Genomic DNA, 18,869 nt, shown 5'->3' on the forward strand with positions numbered 1-18,869 from the left:
TTCTGCACTGGTTTATGGCCACAAGTCTCTGCTTCACAAAGACCAAGCCAGGCTGTGAGCTACAGCTCTGAACCAAGGAATAAAGAAGAGGATCAGAATTTGTCACCCAGGATTTGTACCTGGAGCTATTCCCAACTTTACAACACCATGGATGCCCACAACCTTGTCCCATACCAACATCCTCCCCGTGCCCATGGCCAGCTGCATGCAGCTTTGGTGCACAGCACCCTGGCTGCTGTATCAAAGGGTATTTACCCTTCATCTGTTTCCACTTAGTAATTTTCCAGTGTTCAGTGAGCACAGTCAGATTGGTTTGGTGGGGAATGAAAGGAAAGTTCAAAGATAGCCGTGGTCTTATAAATGTAATGCAAACAAAGGAGAGACGTTGCAGGCACTCTGCTTTTGGGTAAGAATTTCTGCTCAGGCAGAAAAAACACTGCAAATATTCTTAAAAACGCGGAGAGAAACACTTAAAGCCACGTGACCAACGTGAAGCCCAAGGCCAGAGGAACTAGAACTCACCTGTGCAGAACTCACCAGAACTTCATCAGCTGCTTTCTGTTCTTTATCTGGGAAGGTTCCACTGCAGTGCGCGCTATGCCCGCCAGGGGGCGCTACGAGAGCGGCCCATTGCCAGCGCCTGCCGGAGCCGCGTACGGGATGCTCAGGGGACAGCGTTGGCTATGGGATGAATAGGGTGCAGCGTTGGATATAGGATGCCCGAGAAGCAGCATCAGTTGTTGAGGAGACTAACCCTTCTGTTTTGCACCCCCAATCTCTCGGGAAGGCTGAGCAAAGGGAGAAGAGAAGGAGGATAGAGATGGAGGAGCATAAGCCCAGAAAACGTGGTGGTGTTGAGATAGGGAATGGTGCCCTGCATCACCCCCTAGGGGACAGCGAGGGACACCAGGGTTAGCAGGGAGCCAGAATGGGTGCCAAAAGCTACAGGGGAGGGGACATGGGTGCAGCTGTGCCTACACATCTGGACAACACTTTCAGGCACATGGTCTGATTTTTGGGTGGCCCAGCATAGAGCCAGGAGTTGGCCACAATGATCCTGATCGGTCCCTTGTAGCTCAGGACATTCAGTGATTCTGTGAGCTCACCATCTCTTGCTGCTGCTGCTGCTCCTGAGCTCTCCTCAAGCTGATTCCAAGGTAGTGAATTCAGCCCTGCTCTCCTGGATGGTGGGAGTGAGAAATAACCAACTGATTTCTTCGGAGACCAGATCTCTTGTGAAAATGTTTTAATTCGTGATTGCAATGGTGGGTGTCCTGCAAGCAGGAACACACAACCAAAAACACATCATAGCCTGATATCACCTACACCCCCAACATAAGGATTCTTTCCCTGTTTCCTTGTTGGTTGGGTACTCCAGGTTCACAATCTATCTGATGCTTCCTCTCTCTCATTATTCCTATCTCATTATTGGTTCATAATTTGTTACCTCCTGATCTCTGCTAGTTTTGTAAGTGTTTATAATGTCTGCTCTGTCCATTTCCCTAATCTTTACACTGGAGCCTCTTGCTTTCTGCTTAGCTGTCTATCCAAGCACATCCCAGCTGGTCTATGAGTACAGGCCAGTGGGGTTTTTTATTTGCAAAGTTCTTTGAGTGCACACCCCCCAGGGAGCTGACAAAGTCCATTTCTCCAAGCGAGCAGAACCCATAAACAGTCTCCAAGCCACGATCTCCCAATATTGATCTGCCACATCTGTTTGCTCTTCTTACACAGCTCCGAGTGCAGGTGTGTGTCTTACAGCCTTTGGCCGTCCTCAGGGGAGGAGAGCACACAGATGCACACAGCAGAGCCTCCTCGCGTCTCTCCAAAGCGCTCACACTCCGTTCTTTAAGCACAGCGCGCTGTGAAAGCGAAGGGCGACCCGGAACCTCCGTGCGGCGGAACCATCGCGCTGCGGCTGCGGGGAAGGGACGGGGACGGAGCGGGGACGGGTTGGAGACGGGCCGGGCAGCGATGGCGGCGGACGGGCAGCGCGCGGAGCGAGGCTCGGGGGTGCTGGAGCTGCCCAGCGCTCCGCGTTTGGTGTGCGTGGAATATCCGGGGCTGGTGCGGGATGTCGGCGCGATGCTGCGGACTCTGGGAGGAGAGGAAGGGGTGTCGAGGGTGAGGGGCTGCCGGAAGCCGCGTGTGAGGGAGGCGGGCTGCGGGTTACGCGGGGTATCGGGGCGGTGAGGCGCCGTGCTGGAGGTGGTTGGAAGGCGTTTCAGACCCCGGGGTGATGTGAAGGCATGGAGCTGACGGCGTGCCGTCTGTGATGCAGATCTACGCCGACCCCGGCAGAAGGTTGGAGCTGTATTTCCGCCCCAAGGACCCCTACTGCCATCCCGTGTGTGCCAACCGCTTCCCCGCCTCCGCCATGCTGCTCAAGGTGAAGAGGAGGACCGGGAGGAAGCGGGTGGGCGCGGAGGAGCAGGACGTGCAGTTTGAAATGGAAATCATGGGGATCGTCACGACGGTTTACAAATTTCAAGGTAATGCTGGTGTTTTTGTCCTCAGGGCTTAAAGGCTGATGGGAAAGAGAAAGGTTTCCTTTTAAGGCTGGAAGGGAAAGCACACCTATTATTACAGCCTCCTTTCTGTATAAAGCTTTGCATAGATCTATCAGACTCTGCTCCTGAAAGCTGAGTGCTGGGAGAAGCATTATCTTCACAACACACTTCACAGCGTTCTGACTCGTATAATTCTATGATTCCTTATGACTTGTTTCCCATAGGAATGTCAGATTTCCAGTACCTTGCAATGCATTCTGGTCCTGACGGCAAACAAACCTCCATGTATGACAAAGTCCTAATGCTCAAGCCAGAGAAGGAAGAATTTTTCAATAGGGAATTGCCTCTGTACATCCCTCCCCCAATTTTCTCACGACTGGACACTCCTGTTGACTATTTCTATCGGCCAGATGTCCAACACCGGTCAGTGCCTTTTCTCATTATAATAAATAGTCCATGTTGTTTCTTGAATGGAAAGACAGTGACACATTTTTCTAGTTTGATATATACTTCCAACGGGCAAATCTTCAAGTTAAGGTTTCATTTTTTATCATATGGAGATGGATTGAATCCATTCTGACATCGGTGCTGTTATAGGATCTAAGCTCTTAAAGCATCAGGCCAGCGTTAAATACATGCCTCATGCATTTCATTAGTTTTTGCTACTGAGTGCTCGGTACAAGTGATAGCTTTTCCTGCAGGAAACAACATGTCACATGGGATACACAAGTGTGGCTTTCTGCCTGCTTCCCATGGGCTGGAGCTGTGTGGAGGCTATGAGAAGTCAATGCCATATGTTCTTCTGACCACATTCACTGGACCTGTTCCCTCCAGGCCCATGGTCACTTATGCCTGAAGAACATTCTGTGAGATCTCCCACAAGAAACAGCTTTTGTTTTTCTCACTACTACCCTTTATCAGCATGTAGGGGAAAAAAATATCTTAATAATTGCATTTCCATGTTATGCTGTCCCTGTACCCTGCTGAACTCCAGGAGTTACAGCAGAGCAAGGAGAGAATGTGCAGCCTGTTGTGCAACAAATCCATGTCATACAAATCAGTGATAAACTGCCTGGGGGGTTTCTCTCAAGTAGCACAAGGGATCTCTTTCATCAGAGGTACTTTGGCCATTTGGATGGTGTTGTTTTTTTAATTGGAATTTCCCTTCCACGTTGATGTCGCAAAAGTCTTCATGGTTACAAGTGTGTGATTCCAAAATCCACGAGGAGCTGGGGCCAAAGTAAAACCCACTGCTCATACAGCTTGATCCTTTCTCCTCAGTCATCTGGAAAACAAACTGCATTTTTGCATGTTCCCATGAAATCCTCATGCCTGTGTGTGCCATAGGCAGACAGCAAACCCAGTCCTTTGCCCTGTCTTGTAGGGATGGCTACAACAATCCCCAGGTGTCAGCTGAGAACCTCATTGGCCTCAGCAGGGCCCGGCGCCCCAACAATGCCATCTTTGTGAACTTTGATGATGAAGTGCCAACCAAACCACTGGATGCTGCTGCACAGGCCTGGAAGAAAGTGTGCACCAATCCTGTGGATAGGAAGGTGGAGGAAGAGCTGAGAAAAGTACGTGCCATGTTCCTGAGCTGGGCTGGGCACCCGGCCCTGGTGTGCTGTGTAGGAAAAGACTGCATGCAGCCCTTTTCTTTGACTTCCCAGGAAATGGCTGTAATCCTAACTACTTGCTGGCTCCTCTGTAGGTTTTGTGATTGTGAAGTTCTGTGTATAATACTGTTAGTGTGGTGTGGCCTGTTGAATTACACCAGGATTCCAAATCCAGGCCATTGGGTTTGATTCCTGTTCACTATCAGCTGTCACTTGAAATCTTGGCAAAGAACGTTTGCTTTTTCTGTTCTCTGATCCTCCAAATGAGAGGGGCTATACTTCTCAGGATACTAGAATGTTTGGTGTCCAGAACAGCTGCACTTCTTGTAAATAACGGGTGGGATAAAAACTTGTCAAGGCCAATACCATCATGTCAAGCAATTGAATGAGGAGCATGTATCTGAAATTATGTATTATTTTAGCTCTTTGAGGTTCGTCCAGTCTGGTCTCGAAATGCAGTTAAAGCAAATATCAGTGTCCACCCAGACAAGCTGAAACTTCTGCTGCCTTGTTTGGCCTATTACATGGTAAGTCTGTATACCTGCCCTTGTTCCTGTCTGAGTTAGCAGAAAGCAAGGGTGGATCTACCTGGGTGTTCCTTGCTCTCTGCAGTTTCTGAGGTCCTAGCTGAGCTTAATGTAAGAGGAAGAGGGAAAGTAAATCTTCCTCTTGAACAGAAGTTATAACCATGCAGGATTCAGCAGCTGTTAGCTCTGTTGGATCTGGTCTACTTTGTCATACAGTCAGACACTCAGATTGATTGTCCATCTGGCAACGATAGCAGATTTCTTTCCAAACAGATTCTTGTGACCTTGCAGATTATTTTTAAAGGCACACAAATATTTGGGCTTCAGTACGTTGCCCAATTTTGGTATGTAAATAGGAGTTGTAGAAAGTGATGAAGGAACTGGTAAGGAAGTAGATTTGGGCAGTGCAGGAAAACATTAGCATTTTCAAAGAGACTGCAATACAACTATATTTGCAACTTGTCCCCCCTGTTTGTTCACACAGATCACAGGTCCTTGGAGGAGCTTGTGGGTTAGGTTTGGGTATGACCCTAGAAAACACCCTGAAGCAAAGATTTATCAAGTACTGGACTTCCGAATTCGCTGTGGAATGAAATATGGTAAAAGGGTCTGACCCACAGAGACCACCTCTGCTGTATGCTTAATCCTTTGGTTCTTTTATTTTTGTTTGTTTTCAAACTCTTTTGCTCTGTCTGCTCTGATGGAGAGTGCATCTTTGGAGTTCATTCCTTCCTGCAGTTCTTCCATGAACTTCTTTATTTTTATACTAAGCAGTATTTCTTCCCTCATTTGGCATATTCCAGACCTTATGAACAGCTGTCTGACTTTCCTTTTCCATGCATTCAAAGCCCAAATGATGTCAGCAGGCCATCTTTACTCTTGCTCAGGGGAAGCACTAAGCAGTAGACTCTGTTGCTTGCATGTGCAGGACACCAGGACTCAGGCTGTGGTACATAGGGTTCCTTTGGTGTGATTTTGTACAGAGCAAGTTGAGGGAAAGGACTTTCTGAGGTCATATAATAAGTCCTTGAGAGAGCTGTCATCTCGTTATTATGATCAGATCACATCTTCCCCTCTTTCCAACCAAAAAGGTTTTATCTGATACTTCTCTCTGTCTTGCAAAAGTCGGTGTGTCCCAAAAATCAGCCTTTGTTTCACACAGTGGTCCAGCACTTGTTACTGAGCTAGGCATATTCTGTGGGATGCTTATCCTCAGTTCACTGTGGGTTTTCTTTTCTCTAGGTTACACCCCCAATGATATGCCAGTGAAAGCAAAACGCAGCACGTATAACTACAGCCTGCCCATCACTGTCAAAAAGCCAGGTATGTCGTGCCAGCTGGAGGGCTGTCTGACTCTGCTGTTTCTTTGTTTTACTCCATCCTACCCTCAGGTAGTGAGAAGTGTCTCCTGTGCTCCAGCTGAGCCAAAATTAGAACTCAGATCTTTCCTGTGACCAATTGATTATCGGGTAACATCTCCTAAGGATCAGCCATGCATGCTCAGTTAGTTTCTGGGTTGATCTGCTTTTCGCTGAGCAGCCACGCTGGATCAACACTGGGAGGCAACAGTACAATGCCACAGTGAATTTGTTCCCAATCAGGTCTCTGTTGCCTTTCAGTAAGTCATACAGTCAGTGTACACGATCTGAAGCAGGGACTTGGTACTCCTGGTGCATCTGGTGCAAAAAAGCCTCCCTCCAGCAGGTATAAACTGAAGGTAAGCATTACTCTCTTACCAGAATACTGAAATAGCATTGTAAAAAGGGACTGTTTTCTGTTTTGGAATTCATTGAGGGTTTGGGTTTCTCTTTGAGATGTGAATGAGTTGAAAGTCACAAGTTTACCTGAAGAGCTGCTATTTGAACGTGTCACTGCCCAGGGAGGTGGTGGAGTCTCCTTCTCTGGAGATGTTCAAGACCTGCCTGGGTGCCGACCTGTGCGACCTATTGTAGGGAACCTGCTTTGGCAGGGGGTTGGACTCGATGATCTCTGCAGGTCCCTTCCAACCCCTACAATTCTGTGATTCTGTGATTCTGTGAACTTCACCTGCTGTTCTGTGAAGGTATTTCTTACAGGGGATTGCTACTTTTGCTCCAGCCTTAGACTCAATGAACACTTTGTTTCAGTTGAGAAAACTGGAGAACTTAAGTTAAAGGGCAGTGAAGTGCAAAACATTGCCATGTGTTTATGGGGTCATACTGCAGAACAAGCAGGGTAAAATGAATATTTAAATAGGAACCTGTTTGGTTTTTTCTTCCTTTTTGCTAGAACAAAACTGCTGATATGCAGTAACAAGCTACTAAAGAAGCTGTAGCTTGGATAGTAAGTGTTTTGTGACTAGGGACAGATCTGTGCAAGAAGTGCCTTGTTGTTTACTCAGTACTCTGCCATTACACCAGAGTTGCCCTGTTACAGCTCAGAATGCACATTAAATCCTTTCCACTTTTCCTCTTAGGAATCGGTCTATATTTTCCGAGAAGGAGCCTTACCCCCTTATCGCCAGATGTTCTATCAACTCTGTGACTTGAATGTGGAAAGGTACTACACACTGCCAGCTGAGTCCTCTGTTAGAACTAGATTTCAAAGCCTGTTTATATCCACTTCATTACTCTCACTCTCCTTGACCAGAAACTTAAGAGTTATTTGGCTTCTGAATAAAAACAGGACAGACTTCTCACCTAAACTTCCTTTCCTATACGACAGATGAATAACCAAACACGCTTTCCAACTCAAGGAAAGCAAAGTAAGCCACAGTCTGTCTTATTTGAAGCCTGCAACTGAGTGCAGAAGGCTAACATTTCACTTTCTTTTTGTTGCTTTTTAGCCTACAAAAAATCATCCATCGGAACGATGGTACAGAGTCAGAATGCACGGAGCGGGATGGATGGTGCCTTCCAAAGACTAGTGATGATCTGCGAGATAGCATGTCCCTGATGATAAAGCAGATAATCAGATCTACAAGACCTGGTACGGATGCTTTTGAACCTCAAAATGCCAAGCAATGTATTACCACTTGTCTGATGACACAGAGACTGCATTAGGATCTTGTCAGTGCTGGGAAAGCAGCACTACTGCATTCACCACCTGTGGTGTTCCATGCTCTCGTGCATTACAGTGTGAGAGCTGAGGCTGTTGTCCTGCCACATGACATGGGTTGGAGACTAGGAACAGCTAAGAGTAGAGGTTTTCTTTTTCACTATTCAAGTATCATAGCCTTCAGGTTTGTAACACTATGTGATGAAAAGTACAGCGATAATAGGATGGCAGTCTTTAGCTGCAGTAAACGAGGACAAGCCCAAATGCAGCAGCTGTGGACACAGAAACAAAACAAAGCTGCTTACCTTTGGAAGGCCTCAGGTATGCAGGGATCTCCAGCAAGATACCCTTGCTTCCACTGCTAATGCTTAAATGAGGTCTGGGCAGGGGTGGATCCTGGCTCCAGCCCTTCTGGTCATGCTCCCCTGGGTTGGCCCTGCCTTCCAACCAGGTTGTCAGTCACTGCTTCAAGCCCTGACTTAGCATTTCCACTACACATGTGCAGCCTTAACTGTGATCCTCAGGCTTCTACCTTACTTTCACTGTTTTATGAACTTTACTGCAAATTTCTTCAGGTTGTACTGAGAGATATGTCATCATGTCTTCCTTTCTTCCTTCCTAATTAAGCTCTTTTCTCAAGTACAACAAGCAGTGAAGATGGCAAAGAACAGCTGGCATATGAGTCTGCAGAGGATGAGGACGATGAAGAGGAGGAGGAAGAAGAAGACTTCAAGCCTTCTGATGGAAGTGAAAATGAGATGGAAACAGAAATCCTAGACTACGTGTGAACTCAGTGAATAGTCTCACTGCTGTTGGACAGAATTTTCTTGGCTCTTGTTCCTTCAGTGCTGACTAGCAACTATACACAGGGTGTCTGAGAGCAGAACTTGCACTAAGTTGCTCACTACCTGTCTGCACTGACTGTGGTGCCTGCTGATAGCTGTCATTTTGGATGTTCAGGCACCATGGCCCACACAGCATCTGGGTGAGGTGCTATGAAATGTGGTTTAGTAGCTTGTGGCAGTAATGGTGATGGGAGGACAGTTGGACTACATGATCCTTTTCAACCTTGTGTTTCTATGATTCTATTTTTATAATTGTTGGATAATAAGCCTTCAGAATATTGCCACCATGGAGATAACAGGTTTTTTGCCAGGCTTCAACTGGTATTTACTGCAGCAGCTCAACGGTCTCTCAAGAAAAGAGAACTGAAACCAGCTGGCAATACACCTTGGAATAGGAGAAACTATGCTCCCAGATCTCTGTAGGAAATATTGTCTGGGTTGATGGCCATATGGAAAACAGAAAAATGGTTTGAAGAGGTTGCCATTCAGTTAGAGAAATTAAAGAACTGCTGGCATGTTCAAAGTCTTGTGCATTCCTCAGTGCGTTACAAGTGGAAGGTTTATCATCAGTAGCTGATAACTGTTCTAATGCTGTGGGTGCTGCACTTCCAGGTAAGGTATTATCAGGCACCAAGAATAAACACTCTTAGAAATGCAAGGAAAACACCTGAAGCCAAACTTGTTGTCAGCAGTTAGCCTGAGGCCAAAGAAACCAGCAATCCCTTGTGTCAGGGTTTACTTATTCCCCAGCTATTTTTGAAATTCTCTCTGGGAAGAGTGCAGTTACTTGGATTCTTAATTCAGACTTAGCAGGAAATGGCACTAACAGCCCCGTCTGTGAAAGACAGTCCTTTCATCTTCAGAACACTCAGCTTTAAAGTAATCTATGTAGGGGCACAGAGAAATTCTGGTTCTTGGAGCTTCGTCCTTAATAGCTACAGCCAGAGGCACCACACCATCCAGGCAATTTCCACTGAAGTCTGTGCAATTATAAAAAATAAACATGCTGGCTGTGCTAGGAAATGAGCCCTTGAACAGTGAAGGAATGATGTCTCAAGCCAAAGCAGACTGCTATCTCCTTAACATTGCATTTGCTCTTACAGCCATTGCACGTGTAAAAAGAAGTAAACTAGTAAACCAGATGTCACATTTATGCTACCAGAAAAGGCACCAGTCCCAGCAACACAGATTCACATGAACAGAGTTGCTTGAAATCAGGCATTGGTCCTGCAAACAAAAAAGCCTTGTTTCTTCATTCAAGCACAAAACAAAGCTCAGCACGATTACCACACAGTAACAGGCTCAAGCACCACCTCCACGATCAGATCCATTCCCCTTTCCATAGGAGCAGGCAAGCCATTCAGGAAGGAAGACAGAACAGCCCCTGCTTTAGGGCAGGGATGCTTGAGGATCGACATTTTATTGCAAAGACTAATTACATTGCTGTATACAAGTCACACTGGGCAGTGTGCTCCTTCACTGAAGTGGTACAAAATACATATGGTACAGCCAGTCCCTCCAGTGATGCTGGGCTTCCAGGGGACACCAACAGCAGGGGAGGGAGGCAATGGGGTGGGCAGGAGCTGGCAGGCACAGAGCAGCATGGAGCCAGGGGAAGGCCCAGGGGTGCTGGCACCCAAAGGCAGGGGCCTGGCTCCGGGCAGGGTGGGAGGCAGGAGGCAGCCCCTGCGTCAGGGTGCCAAGGGCTCCCATCATGTGCAGTGTGGGCATGGTGACCCAGGTGATGCCACCCAAGAGGAAGAGGGCTGGCAGAACTAGTGCCAACCATGTTTAGAAACAAGGAGCCTCACTCCACCTGGTTCTGCCACCAGTCCTGCTCCTCTGAGTGTCACTGTGCAGTGTTGCTACATCCCAGCCCCTCTCCTGGAGGCATGGAACACGTTTCCCCCCCCCCCCCCCACCCAGCAGCACAGACAGACAGGAAACAAAAGATGTGCTGGAAGGAAGTGCTCAAATGCAATGGAGCCAGCAGGTCCAGGGGCAAAAAGAAGAAAAAAAAGGAAGTCCCCCCTTTGGTTAGTGTTTCCTACAGTCATTAAAACAAGCTTCTGCCACTGCTTGAGCGACTAGTGGTAAAGAAATGAGGAAGGGAGGAGGCCAGAAGAGGCGGTGTTGTGTGAGCAGGGCAGAGCAACACTGCTGCTGTGAGTATCCCTCCCAGCAGCCTTAAATAGCAGGGGGGGGGAACAGGAGAGGGACTGGGCTGCACGGCAGGGGACTCTGGGTTAGTAAAATGTACAAGTTCATCTCTTCTATTTACAACCAATAAATATTGAAAAAAAAAAAAACAAACCAAAACCTTTCTTTGTTTTGTACAAAAGAAGTCTCATCGCTGCTTCTCCCATAGTCAGTGTTTGAAAAGTCAGGTTAAAGCCCAAGGTGAGTGGCACTTCCTGTGGGTCAGGCGGTGGCAGCCGGAGCACCCCAAGCTCTCTGACTCCTCGCCTGCCCATGCAGACACAAGGTCTCTATTTACACAAATCTGGACAGCAGTCTGCTCTCCTCCTCCTGGCTCGGCTGGCAGCTCTGGGGGCACTGGGGTGCACGCAAAGCTTTCCTGCCTGCAGAAGGGACACTGGCATTTGATCTTTGGTGCAGGTTTGAACGCGGGCCGGCAGCTGGACTGGGGAGAGGAGCGAGACCACGTGGAAGCTTCCAGTCATCAACAGCAGCCCTGGTCCACGAGGCACCGGCATGGGGCTGCATCCTTTCCAGCACAGCTTCTCCCAGGGCACAGACAGGCGGTGGTGGCAATGCCAGGTGATCCAGGGAAGGAGGTAAACGAGTGCTGAGAAGGGGAGCACCCATCCCAGCTCACGTGGCAGTGGCTCATGGCTGCTCCTCGCAAAGGGCCCCTCCAAGCCGCCGCTCCCCGGCTCGCGCGGACACAAGGCACCTACGGCAGAGAGGTGGGCTCCTGCTCTGGGCAGGCCGGTGGCTGGACGAGTGTCGCACCGTGGAAGGTTTAAAAAGAAAAATAAAAGAGAGAGAAATTCCTCCCTGCTGCCTTCCTGTGTAGAAAAACAAAAGACCTGATTGAAACGGGAGCTTGCGCAGAGAGAGGCGGAAGGGCTGCCGGGTGCCGAAGCTCTCGGTGCGGGTGAGCATCACTCCTGGCTCTGCCAGCAGCACCAGGCCTGCCTACAGCCTGCCCCCAAGGCCCCGTCGGTGAGGGGTGGCAGTGGGGCTAAGGCTAGAAGATGCCTTTGGCGATCTTCAGGCCTTTCTGCTTCATCCTGGGCAGGGTGGAGCTGGAGCCGTGTTTGATCTTCACCCCCTTGGAGAAACCCCGCTTCTTGAGCACGAAGTCGTAGTTGGCAGCGGAGTTCATAGCATAGAAGACATTGGCGTTGTCGGGGATCTTCAGCTCTGGGGAGGGACCAAGGATGGAGTCAGCTGGGCAGTTTGTTCCCACCCAGAGCCCAGACCAGGAAGAGAATCCCACCCCCATACTCACCTCTCTCCTCTGAGATGATCTGAACGAGCTCGTAGTCTTCAGGCCGGTCCCCATCCAAGTTGTGTTTGGCCATGGCCTTGCGAATAACAACCGGTGTCTTATCCTGGCTCGTCACCTATGAGCACACAGCATTGTTAACCACCATTCTGCACAAAATGGTGCAACATCTCCCACCTCCATACCCTCCCAGTGTGAGACATGCCCGCATCCAAGCGTGACGAGCCTCCAAACCCCAAAAGTAATGCAAGTGCTGGGTGCTAACCAGGATGCTCTTGTACATGTTGCCGTTGTCCACAGCCAGGCTGACACGGATGATACAGCAGTCGTCGACCTGTTGGTTGTAAAGGGGCAGCGAGAGCGACGAGTAGCTGGAGATGCCAGAGACGGAGCGCTTGTGAGTGCGAGATGCTGTCACCGGTGTGGAGGAGACGGAGGAGGATGAGGCACTGCTGGAGCCCGAGCCAATGCCCGACGTGTCCAGGGAGGAGAGAGAGGTGGATTCCCAGAACTGGAGGGCAGGGAGGAGAGGGGATGCGGAGGACACAGTTGGTTTAGCTTCTCCATCAGCCACAGACGGGGTGTACGAGTGCTGGGGAAGGGAGGCCAGAGGGATCTCACTGCCCTGTGCCAGCAGGGGACGTACAGCTGCCAGAGCTGCCAGACCCTGCAGTGCCAAGGCAAGCCCAGCTCCACCACAAAGAGCAGAGGCCTCCCTCGCTCCCCAGAAGCAGAAGCAGCCCCAGCTCCCCAGCCCCAGTGTGAGGCAGGGGCCATCCCCTCTTGAGAGAAGCACCTGTTTCAGGAGCCCTACAAGCTGCCCCATACCTTCTTCTCCTGACAGTCGGGGGACTCAGGGATGAAGCTGATGTTGATCTCCTCCACATCGGAGCTGCTGGAGCCGGCGGAGGTGACGCTGACTGAGTCAGTGGCATCCCCACTGCACAGGTATTGCCCACACTTGAGCTGGTCGAAGGACTTGGAGTGGGAGCTGCCGCTGGCACAGGGCTCAGTGCTGGCTGGCTGCCGGCTGAAGGGAGAGAGGGGAGGGTGAGGAGAGAGCGGGCCCAGGGAAGGACACAATGGTGCTGACCCTTGTCTCCAACCCGCATCCCACTGAGACAAACAGACTCACTCGCTCCATCGCTTGATGATTCCCGTGTTCTTCTTCGCCTTCAGCGTGTTGCTGGCTGACTCGGACAGTGGCTCAATCTCGCATGACAGACCATAGCTGGGGGAGAGACAAAGGTTTCAGTGCTCTGTGCAACTTCCCAGTGCACGGGCAGCAGCACAGCCCTGCTTGCACTCACCTCTCAGCCTCACTGAGCCGCTCCAGGCTGTGGAACCAGTCCACAAAATGATCCTCCTGAGTGAAGCTGTAGTTGTTGCAGGCTGACTGAAGCAGCTTGATCTGGGCGATGACTTCAAACTCCTGCAGCCAATGGAGGCAGTCAGACCCCCTCCGTCTGCAGCCCCACAGCCCTCTGCAAACAGCCCAGCCCCATGCACCAAGACCCCTAGGAAGGACCAGAATCTTCCCCCGAAGAGAGAGGCAGAGCCTGGGCTCGCACAGCGCCAGCCTCCTCCCGCCACCCAGCTGTGCAAACTCTCACCTTCCTTCTCTTCTCAAAGTTGATCAGCCCTCCCTGCAAAAGAAAGAGCCGGGCATCAGTGGGAAGCGGGGACAGATTAGGACATCGCTCCGCTCCGCGCCGGCTGCCCGCCCGGCTGCTGCCGCTGCAATGCGTGCCGTGCCCGCCAGGGGGCGCTGCAAGAGCTGCCCATTGCCAGAGCCCGCCGGAGCTGCGCACGGGATGCGTAGGGACAACGTCGGCTATGGGATGCACAGGGTGCAGAGTTGGCTATGGGATGCCCAAAGCGACAGCAACAGGGATCAACCTTCCACTTTGAACCGCCAGGCTCTGGGAATGTCTGGGCATGAAGGAAAAGAGGAGGATAGAGATGGAGGTACATACGTCCAGGAAATCCTTCATAGCGGTGTCGAGCATCACCAGGTCCGTGAGGAAGGTGCCGAGATAGGGAATGGTGCCCTGCATCACACCCTGGGGGACAGTGAGGGATGGCTGAGGTCAGCATAGAGTTGGCAGCCACCCAGCAGGGACATGGGAACAACCACTCACCATCTCTCGCTGCTGCTGTTGCCGCTTCTGGGCCCTCTTTGGGTTGATTTCCAAGGTGGCAAATTTGGATGTGCCCTCCTGGATGGTGGGGAAAGACAGCATCAGCATGAGCGGGAAACATGAGCTAAAATTCACAGCCACTTTTACTGCCACAATTTCCTCATAAAGGGAATGAGAGGAAGAGAAGGAAATCTAAGCTGAGCTTTTTCAGGGCTAAACAGGGAGGAGAAGCTTAATGAATAGGAAATGCTGCTCCCATTTCCAGCTCTCTGTATAAATAGCTTTTCAATGGGCTGTTTTGTTCCTTTTTGTATTTCATGTGATCTCAGCCCCCAGTCTGGAGCTGGAAAGCTGTGAGGACACCTGGCTTCAGCCTTTCCCGAACTCCACTGCCTCACCTTAACCCAGGAGGCCTCTGAAGAACTGTACTGTGCACCAGGCTGTTCACGTGCATCTGGGGAAAGGCCATCATCAGGTGCACCAGAACATATCCCATTGCTTATCTCTACCCATTCAATTGCTCTGAGATCTTCATGCAATGACAGCTTTTGGGGTGGGGAAGCAGAATGCCCAATCTGTCTGGCAGCTGGAACAACGGGGACCTTTCTGCCAGCACCAGCCAAGCTCCTTGACAGGACTACAGGTGCCCCAATACCTTAATAAGCAGCTCTCGGCTCAAGGAATGGTTGTTCTCATCGGAGAAGATCTCTGAGAGCTCGTGGAAAGTGCGGAAGCTCTCCCTGTTCAGGGGAAACACAGGGAAGTCAGCAATGGTGCCACACTGGGTCCCTTCCTTGCGCACCCAAATGACCCCAGCAAAGCTCACAGCTGCAGCAGGCCTTGCTGACTGGGGTTATTCCAGGGTGTTCAGATAGAAAGGAGAAGCAGACAGTACTGCCTTTGTTTCCTCCCTCTCCTCAGATCCCTTGGCTTTGGGCAATGCCAGAGCCGCAATGATCCCATTTACACATCTCCCATCTACACACTGAAGGGCCACAGCTCCAGCACAGCCACCCCCCAAAGACCTCCCAGCAGCCCCAGGACCCCCAGGTGCTGCTCACCGCAGGACCTCGTCCCAGGTCTTCTTCAGCCGGTGCACAGCGTTGCACTGCAGAGCTGAAAGGATGGCTCTGAGCGAGGAGAAGTTCTTCAGGATGCGGCATTCCTGGGGGCAGATAAGGGGACAGTGGGGCTTGATGTTAAAAAAAAAAGCCAAGGGATTTGTGCCCCACAAAACCCCAGCTCTGGGCAAGGAGAGTGGGGCTGCACTGTCCTACCCGAGCCACTTCGATCCACCGCTCCACCACTTTAGCCCTCTGCTGCGGCTTCAGGGTCCGATCCCCAAGACACGTGGCGATGACACAGTTGGCCACGCTATTGAACTGCGAGACCGTGGCACGGATGGTGGGTGCCAGGTGTTCTTTGCCTTTCTTGTCTCGCTGGGACCAGATGCAGCCCAAGCAGTGGTAAGGCACCACTTTCTTAAACAGTTCCTAGAAGATAAAGAGATGGGATGGGTCTCTTTGGGAAAAGATGGAGTGGGGTGCGAGGGAACAGAGTGGTTTGTGCCCAGAGCAGCAGCACTGACCCAGTGCTGAATGAGTACTCACAGCATCCATGAGTGTGAACTGTTCTGCCACCATCTCAGGGGAGAAGGAGAGGAAATCCGACTTCCCATCCCCGACCCCGTTCTCCTCCACCAGCTGGAACGTGCAGCCACCATGGTCCACAGCTGTGAAGATGGCAGAAAGCTGAGCACTGCAGTGCAGCCACAAGCAAGGAATCCCGCTGCATCCCACACCACATCCCATCCCCAGTGCTGTGCTTTCACACCTCAAGATAAGGCTCAGATAAATTAACAGGCATATTTAACCTGGTTGCAAGCATCTGCAGAGGATTAAAGGCAGATTAACTAATCCGCTTAGAAATCCCACTTCTAGTTCAGCTGGATAAGCTTCCCAGTGTACCTCCATGTCCAGCCACGTGGAGACACCTGAAGCTCCCTACAGACCCTGACATCTCCACGAGCAGGGAACCATCCCCACCTTCTGCTTCGGCCTCGCTCTGCTCCTGCTGCTGGAACTGGGACAGAAGGATGCGGGCTCGGCGTTCCAGGTCCGAACCGGGGATGTTGTGGCGCACGTAGGAGATGAGCTGCTTGAGGCAGGCAAAGTCCGGGGGTTTGCGAAAGTCCTCTGAGTACTGGTCCAGCCAGGCGCCCAGGATGGAGGAGATGGTGCTGTGGGGAAGGGAACAGAGGGGAGAACTGGGTGGTGTCATGAGAAACACATGGGACAGCACATGCCTTCGTGAGAGCATGAAGAGCAATCACCCCCAGCATGGTCAGACTTACTTCTTCAGCTCCATCCTCTCATCCACAACGTGCCTGGCGTGGTCCCCGTTTGTTTGCACGTGCAGTTTGCCATACCTGAGAGGGTTGGAAGAAGCCCATCAGAGCTCCAAGACATGGCATAAGATGCTGGAGCTCTCCTGGCTGAGGATATTCAGACATCAGCCACTTCTATCTGTGTTTTGGGGCACGGCCACCTCACCTGTTGAGCAGCAGGTCCAACACTTGCTTGGTGGTGGCAAAGGCCCGGTAAGTGCACAGGAAGATGGTGACGTAGGTGGAATCATTGCCCTTGAAGGCTGAAACCAGGTACTCCACCAGCTTCTCCAAGGTCCCAGCTTTTATCGTCCGCACCTTACACGTCTCATAGAGGTTTAAGGCCGATTCATTCTCAAACTGCTGGGACAGGAGCAGAAGTCAGCGGGATGGATGAAGATGGATATAAACAAGTTCACAGTGGTCCCATCACCTCGACAAGCATCATATGGATCTTGGATGGGACCTCATGTGATGGGGCTGGGGAGAGGGAAGGTCATCTTGGGCACCAAGTGGCCAGCAACCCAACTGAGAAGACTTGACCATCTGGCAAGCCCCAGAAAAGACCTCAGGGTTGCCCAGATAAATACATGGTTTTCAGATTATGCTTGGAAAGAGCTCCCAGAACATGAGCATATCGGGACACCCGAAGAGGGCAGGATGTAGCCTAGTAAAGACCCTGCTGAGCCCTGACATCAGGTCATCCTCTTGGGCAGAAAAACCCCACTTACCCCCAGCCACCGCTGCCCCTTGTTGGCTGTGTGATGGAGCTGCACTTTGCGCAGTGATATGCTGTAGATTACACCATCCTCCAGCTCTTCTCCAATCTCCTGTGTGGAGCTCTGCATGGGATGAGATACACCATGAGATAAGGAGGTTAACACATGGCACAGATGCTCACCCAAGCCTGGATGGGGTATCCCAAAGGCAATTTGTTCGTCCATTCAGAAGCACAGAGCAGGCAGAACCAGCCCTCTGGGGCAGGTGAACCCAGTACCCACCAACACCCAAGCAGAACCAAGACTCTGCATACCCACACCTCAGTTATCCTCCTTCCTGTGCCTTTATGGGACATAAGGTGACACTGCTGCTGGCTATGACAAGAATGTGAGTAATCTGCCCCAGCTTCATCTGAGCATCTCAAGCACTCAAAGTCTCATAATAAATAACAACTGGGGAATGAAGCTGTCCATGAGCTTTGGGCAGTGTTGGCTAAGCATGCTGGGCAGAAAGTCAAGGGGAAGCTTGAATCATAGAGTAGAGTAGAGTAGAATGGGTTGGGTTGGAAGGGCCCTAAAAGATCATCTAGTTCCAACCCTCATGGCTCAGGCAGAGTTGCCAACCACTAAATCAGGCACCAAATCAGGCTGCTGAGATCCCCATTCAACCTGGCCTTGAACATCTCCAGGGATGGGGTGTCCTCAAATTCTCTGGGCAGCCTGAATTGGGGGAAAAACTTCACGAAGCAGCAGCAGGGTGCCCTTGGGGACAAATGAACAGGAGGTTGTACCCAGGGCCATTGCCAGACCCAGCCACAAGGCTTATGTTTCTGTTCTGGGGATGCAAAAACCACCTCAGATTCAGTTTGGCCCCTCTCCCACCACACTCTGCTGACTCAGCATCTCTTCTAAGAGGATTTCTGCAGATCCCTCTGCACTCCCAAGGGATTTCCCCCTTCCCCCAGCACCCACAGCATTTGGGACATCGCATGTGGCAAAACCCACTGCCCAGCAGATGGGGAGAACTCCTGCAAGCAGTAAGGGGGTTAGCAGGGGAAGGCAGCCACACGCTGGGTGCAGCACGCTGCCAACCCACAGCCAATGCCAGCCTGCAGCTTTCCCTGCACTTTGCAGAGCATGAAAAACCCCTAAGAAACGGCAACTGCTCAGAGCTTGCTGAGGATTAAGGCTGCCAGTGGGTGCCCCATCCCACACTGCTCCCAGTGGCGGCCCCAGTGCTTCACAGAATCGCAGCACAGGAAAAGATGGTGAAGATCATCCAGTCCAACCCACCACCATGCCCACTAAGCCACATCCCTCCCATGTCCTTCCCATGAAGCCACACCATGGCTGAAGCTGAGCGCTGCGAATCAGCATGCACCAGGAACAGCCCAGCTCCTTGCAAAACATCCTCCTCCCAGTTCTCTGCCCGTGGATGTGAGGACCGTGGGTCCAGGAGATGCTGAGCAGAAAGCTCCAAACAAAACCTGAGTGGAAGTTTGGCCAGGCCATTGGAAAGCCCAGACACAAAGAATCACAAAAAACAGATGCTCGTCGAGGTGCAGTTAAATTAGTTAAGAAATCAAATCATGTGAGAGGACAAAATGTCCCAAG

The 18,869-nt window shown here is 50.9% G+C and overlaps 2 protein-coding genes across 8 annotated transcripts in view; one reads left to right on the forward strand and one right to left on the reverse strand.

Annotated features, from left to right (window-relative positions):
- The first annotated feature begins 1,927 nt into the window (after positions 1-1,927).
- Positions 1,928-10,458, forward strand: GTF3C5 (general transcription factor IIIC subunit 5). 2 transcript variants are annotated; one of them, XM_048965854.1, is made up of 11 exons: positions 1,928-2,045; positions 2,282-2,492; positions 2,735-2,933; positions 3,895-4,087; positions 4,549-4,653; positions 5,138-5,252; positions 5,896-5,976; positions 6,273-6,370; positions 7,109-7,191; positions 7,478-7,620; positions 8,317-10,458. In XM_048965854.1, exons 2-11 carry the CDS (start codon positions 2,378-2,380, stop codon positions 8,475-8,477), a joined length of 1,293 nt encoding a protein of 430 aa, XP_048821811.1. In that variant the 5' UTR covers positions 1,928-2,045; positions 2,282-2,377; the 3' UTR covers positions 8,478-10,458. The 2 variants fall into 2 exon arrangements, with proteins under 2 accessions (XP_048821811.1, XP_048821810.1); XM_048965853.1 differs by having other exon boundaries at positions 1,934-2,124.
- The window catches only part of RALGDS (ral guanine nucleotide dissociation stimulator), a 39,204-nt gene continuing 30,273 nt past the window's right edge, over positions 9,939-18,869 (reverse strand). For 3 of the 6 annotated variants that reach the window (XM_048965848.1, XM_048965846.1, XM_048965844.1), the window contains exons 2-18: positions 17,268-17,378; positions 16,703-16,899; positions 16,504-16,578; positions 16,196-16,389; positions 15,761-15,882; positions 15,428-15,643; positions 15,212-15,315; positions 14,806-14,890; positions 14,151-14,228; positions 13,986-14,072; positions 13,623-13,655; positions 13,320-13,441; positions 13,145-13,240; positions 12,838-13,039; positions 12,275-12,601; positions 12,013-12,127; positions 9,939-11,924 (exon numbers count right to left, since the gene is read on the reverse strand). In XM_048965848.1, the coding sequence (XP_048821805.1) occupies positions 11,749-11,924; positions 12,013-12,127; positions 12,275-12,601; positions 12,838-13,039; positions 13,145-13,240; positions 13,320-13,441; positions 13,623-13,655; positions 13,986-14,072; positions 14,151-14,228; positions 14,806-14,890; positions 15,212-15,315; positions 15,428-15,643; positions 15,761-15,882; positions 16,196-16,389; positions 16,504-16,578; positions 16,703-16,899; positions 17,268-17,378 (2,340 nt within the window). In that variant the 3' untranslated portion in view covers positions 9,939-11,748. The remainder of the gene's footprint in view (positions 11,925-12,012; positions 12,128-12,274; positions 12,602-12,837; positions 13,040-13,144; positions 13,241-13,319; positions 13,442-13,622; positions 13,656-13,985; positions 14,073-14,150; positions 14,229-14,805; positions 14,891-15,211; positions 15,316-15,427; positions 15,644-15,760; positions 15,883-16,195; positions 16,390-16,503; positions 16,579-16,702; positions 16,900-17,267; positions 17,379-18,869) is intronic. The other 3 variants (XM_048965847.1, XM_048965849.1, XM_048965845.1) reach the window with 3 other exon arrangements.

Source organism: Lagopus muta, chromosome 19 (assembly GCF_023343835.1).
Source record: "Lagopus muta isolate bLagMut1 chromosome 19, bLagMut1 primary, whole genome shotgun sequence".
NCBI classification, from domain to species: domain Eukaryota; kingdom Metazoa; phylum Chordata; class Aves; order Galliformes; family Phasianidae; genus Lagopus; species Lagopus muta.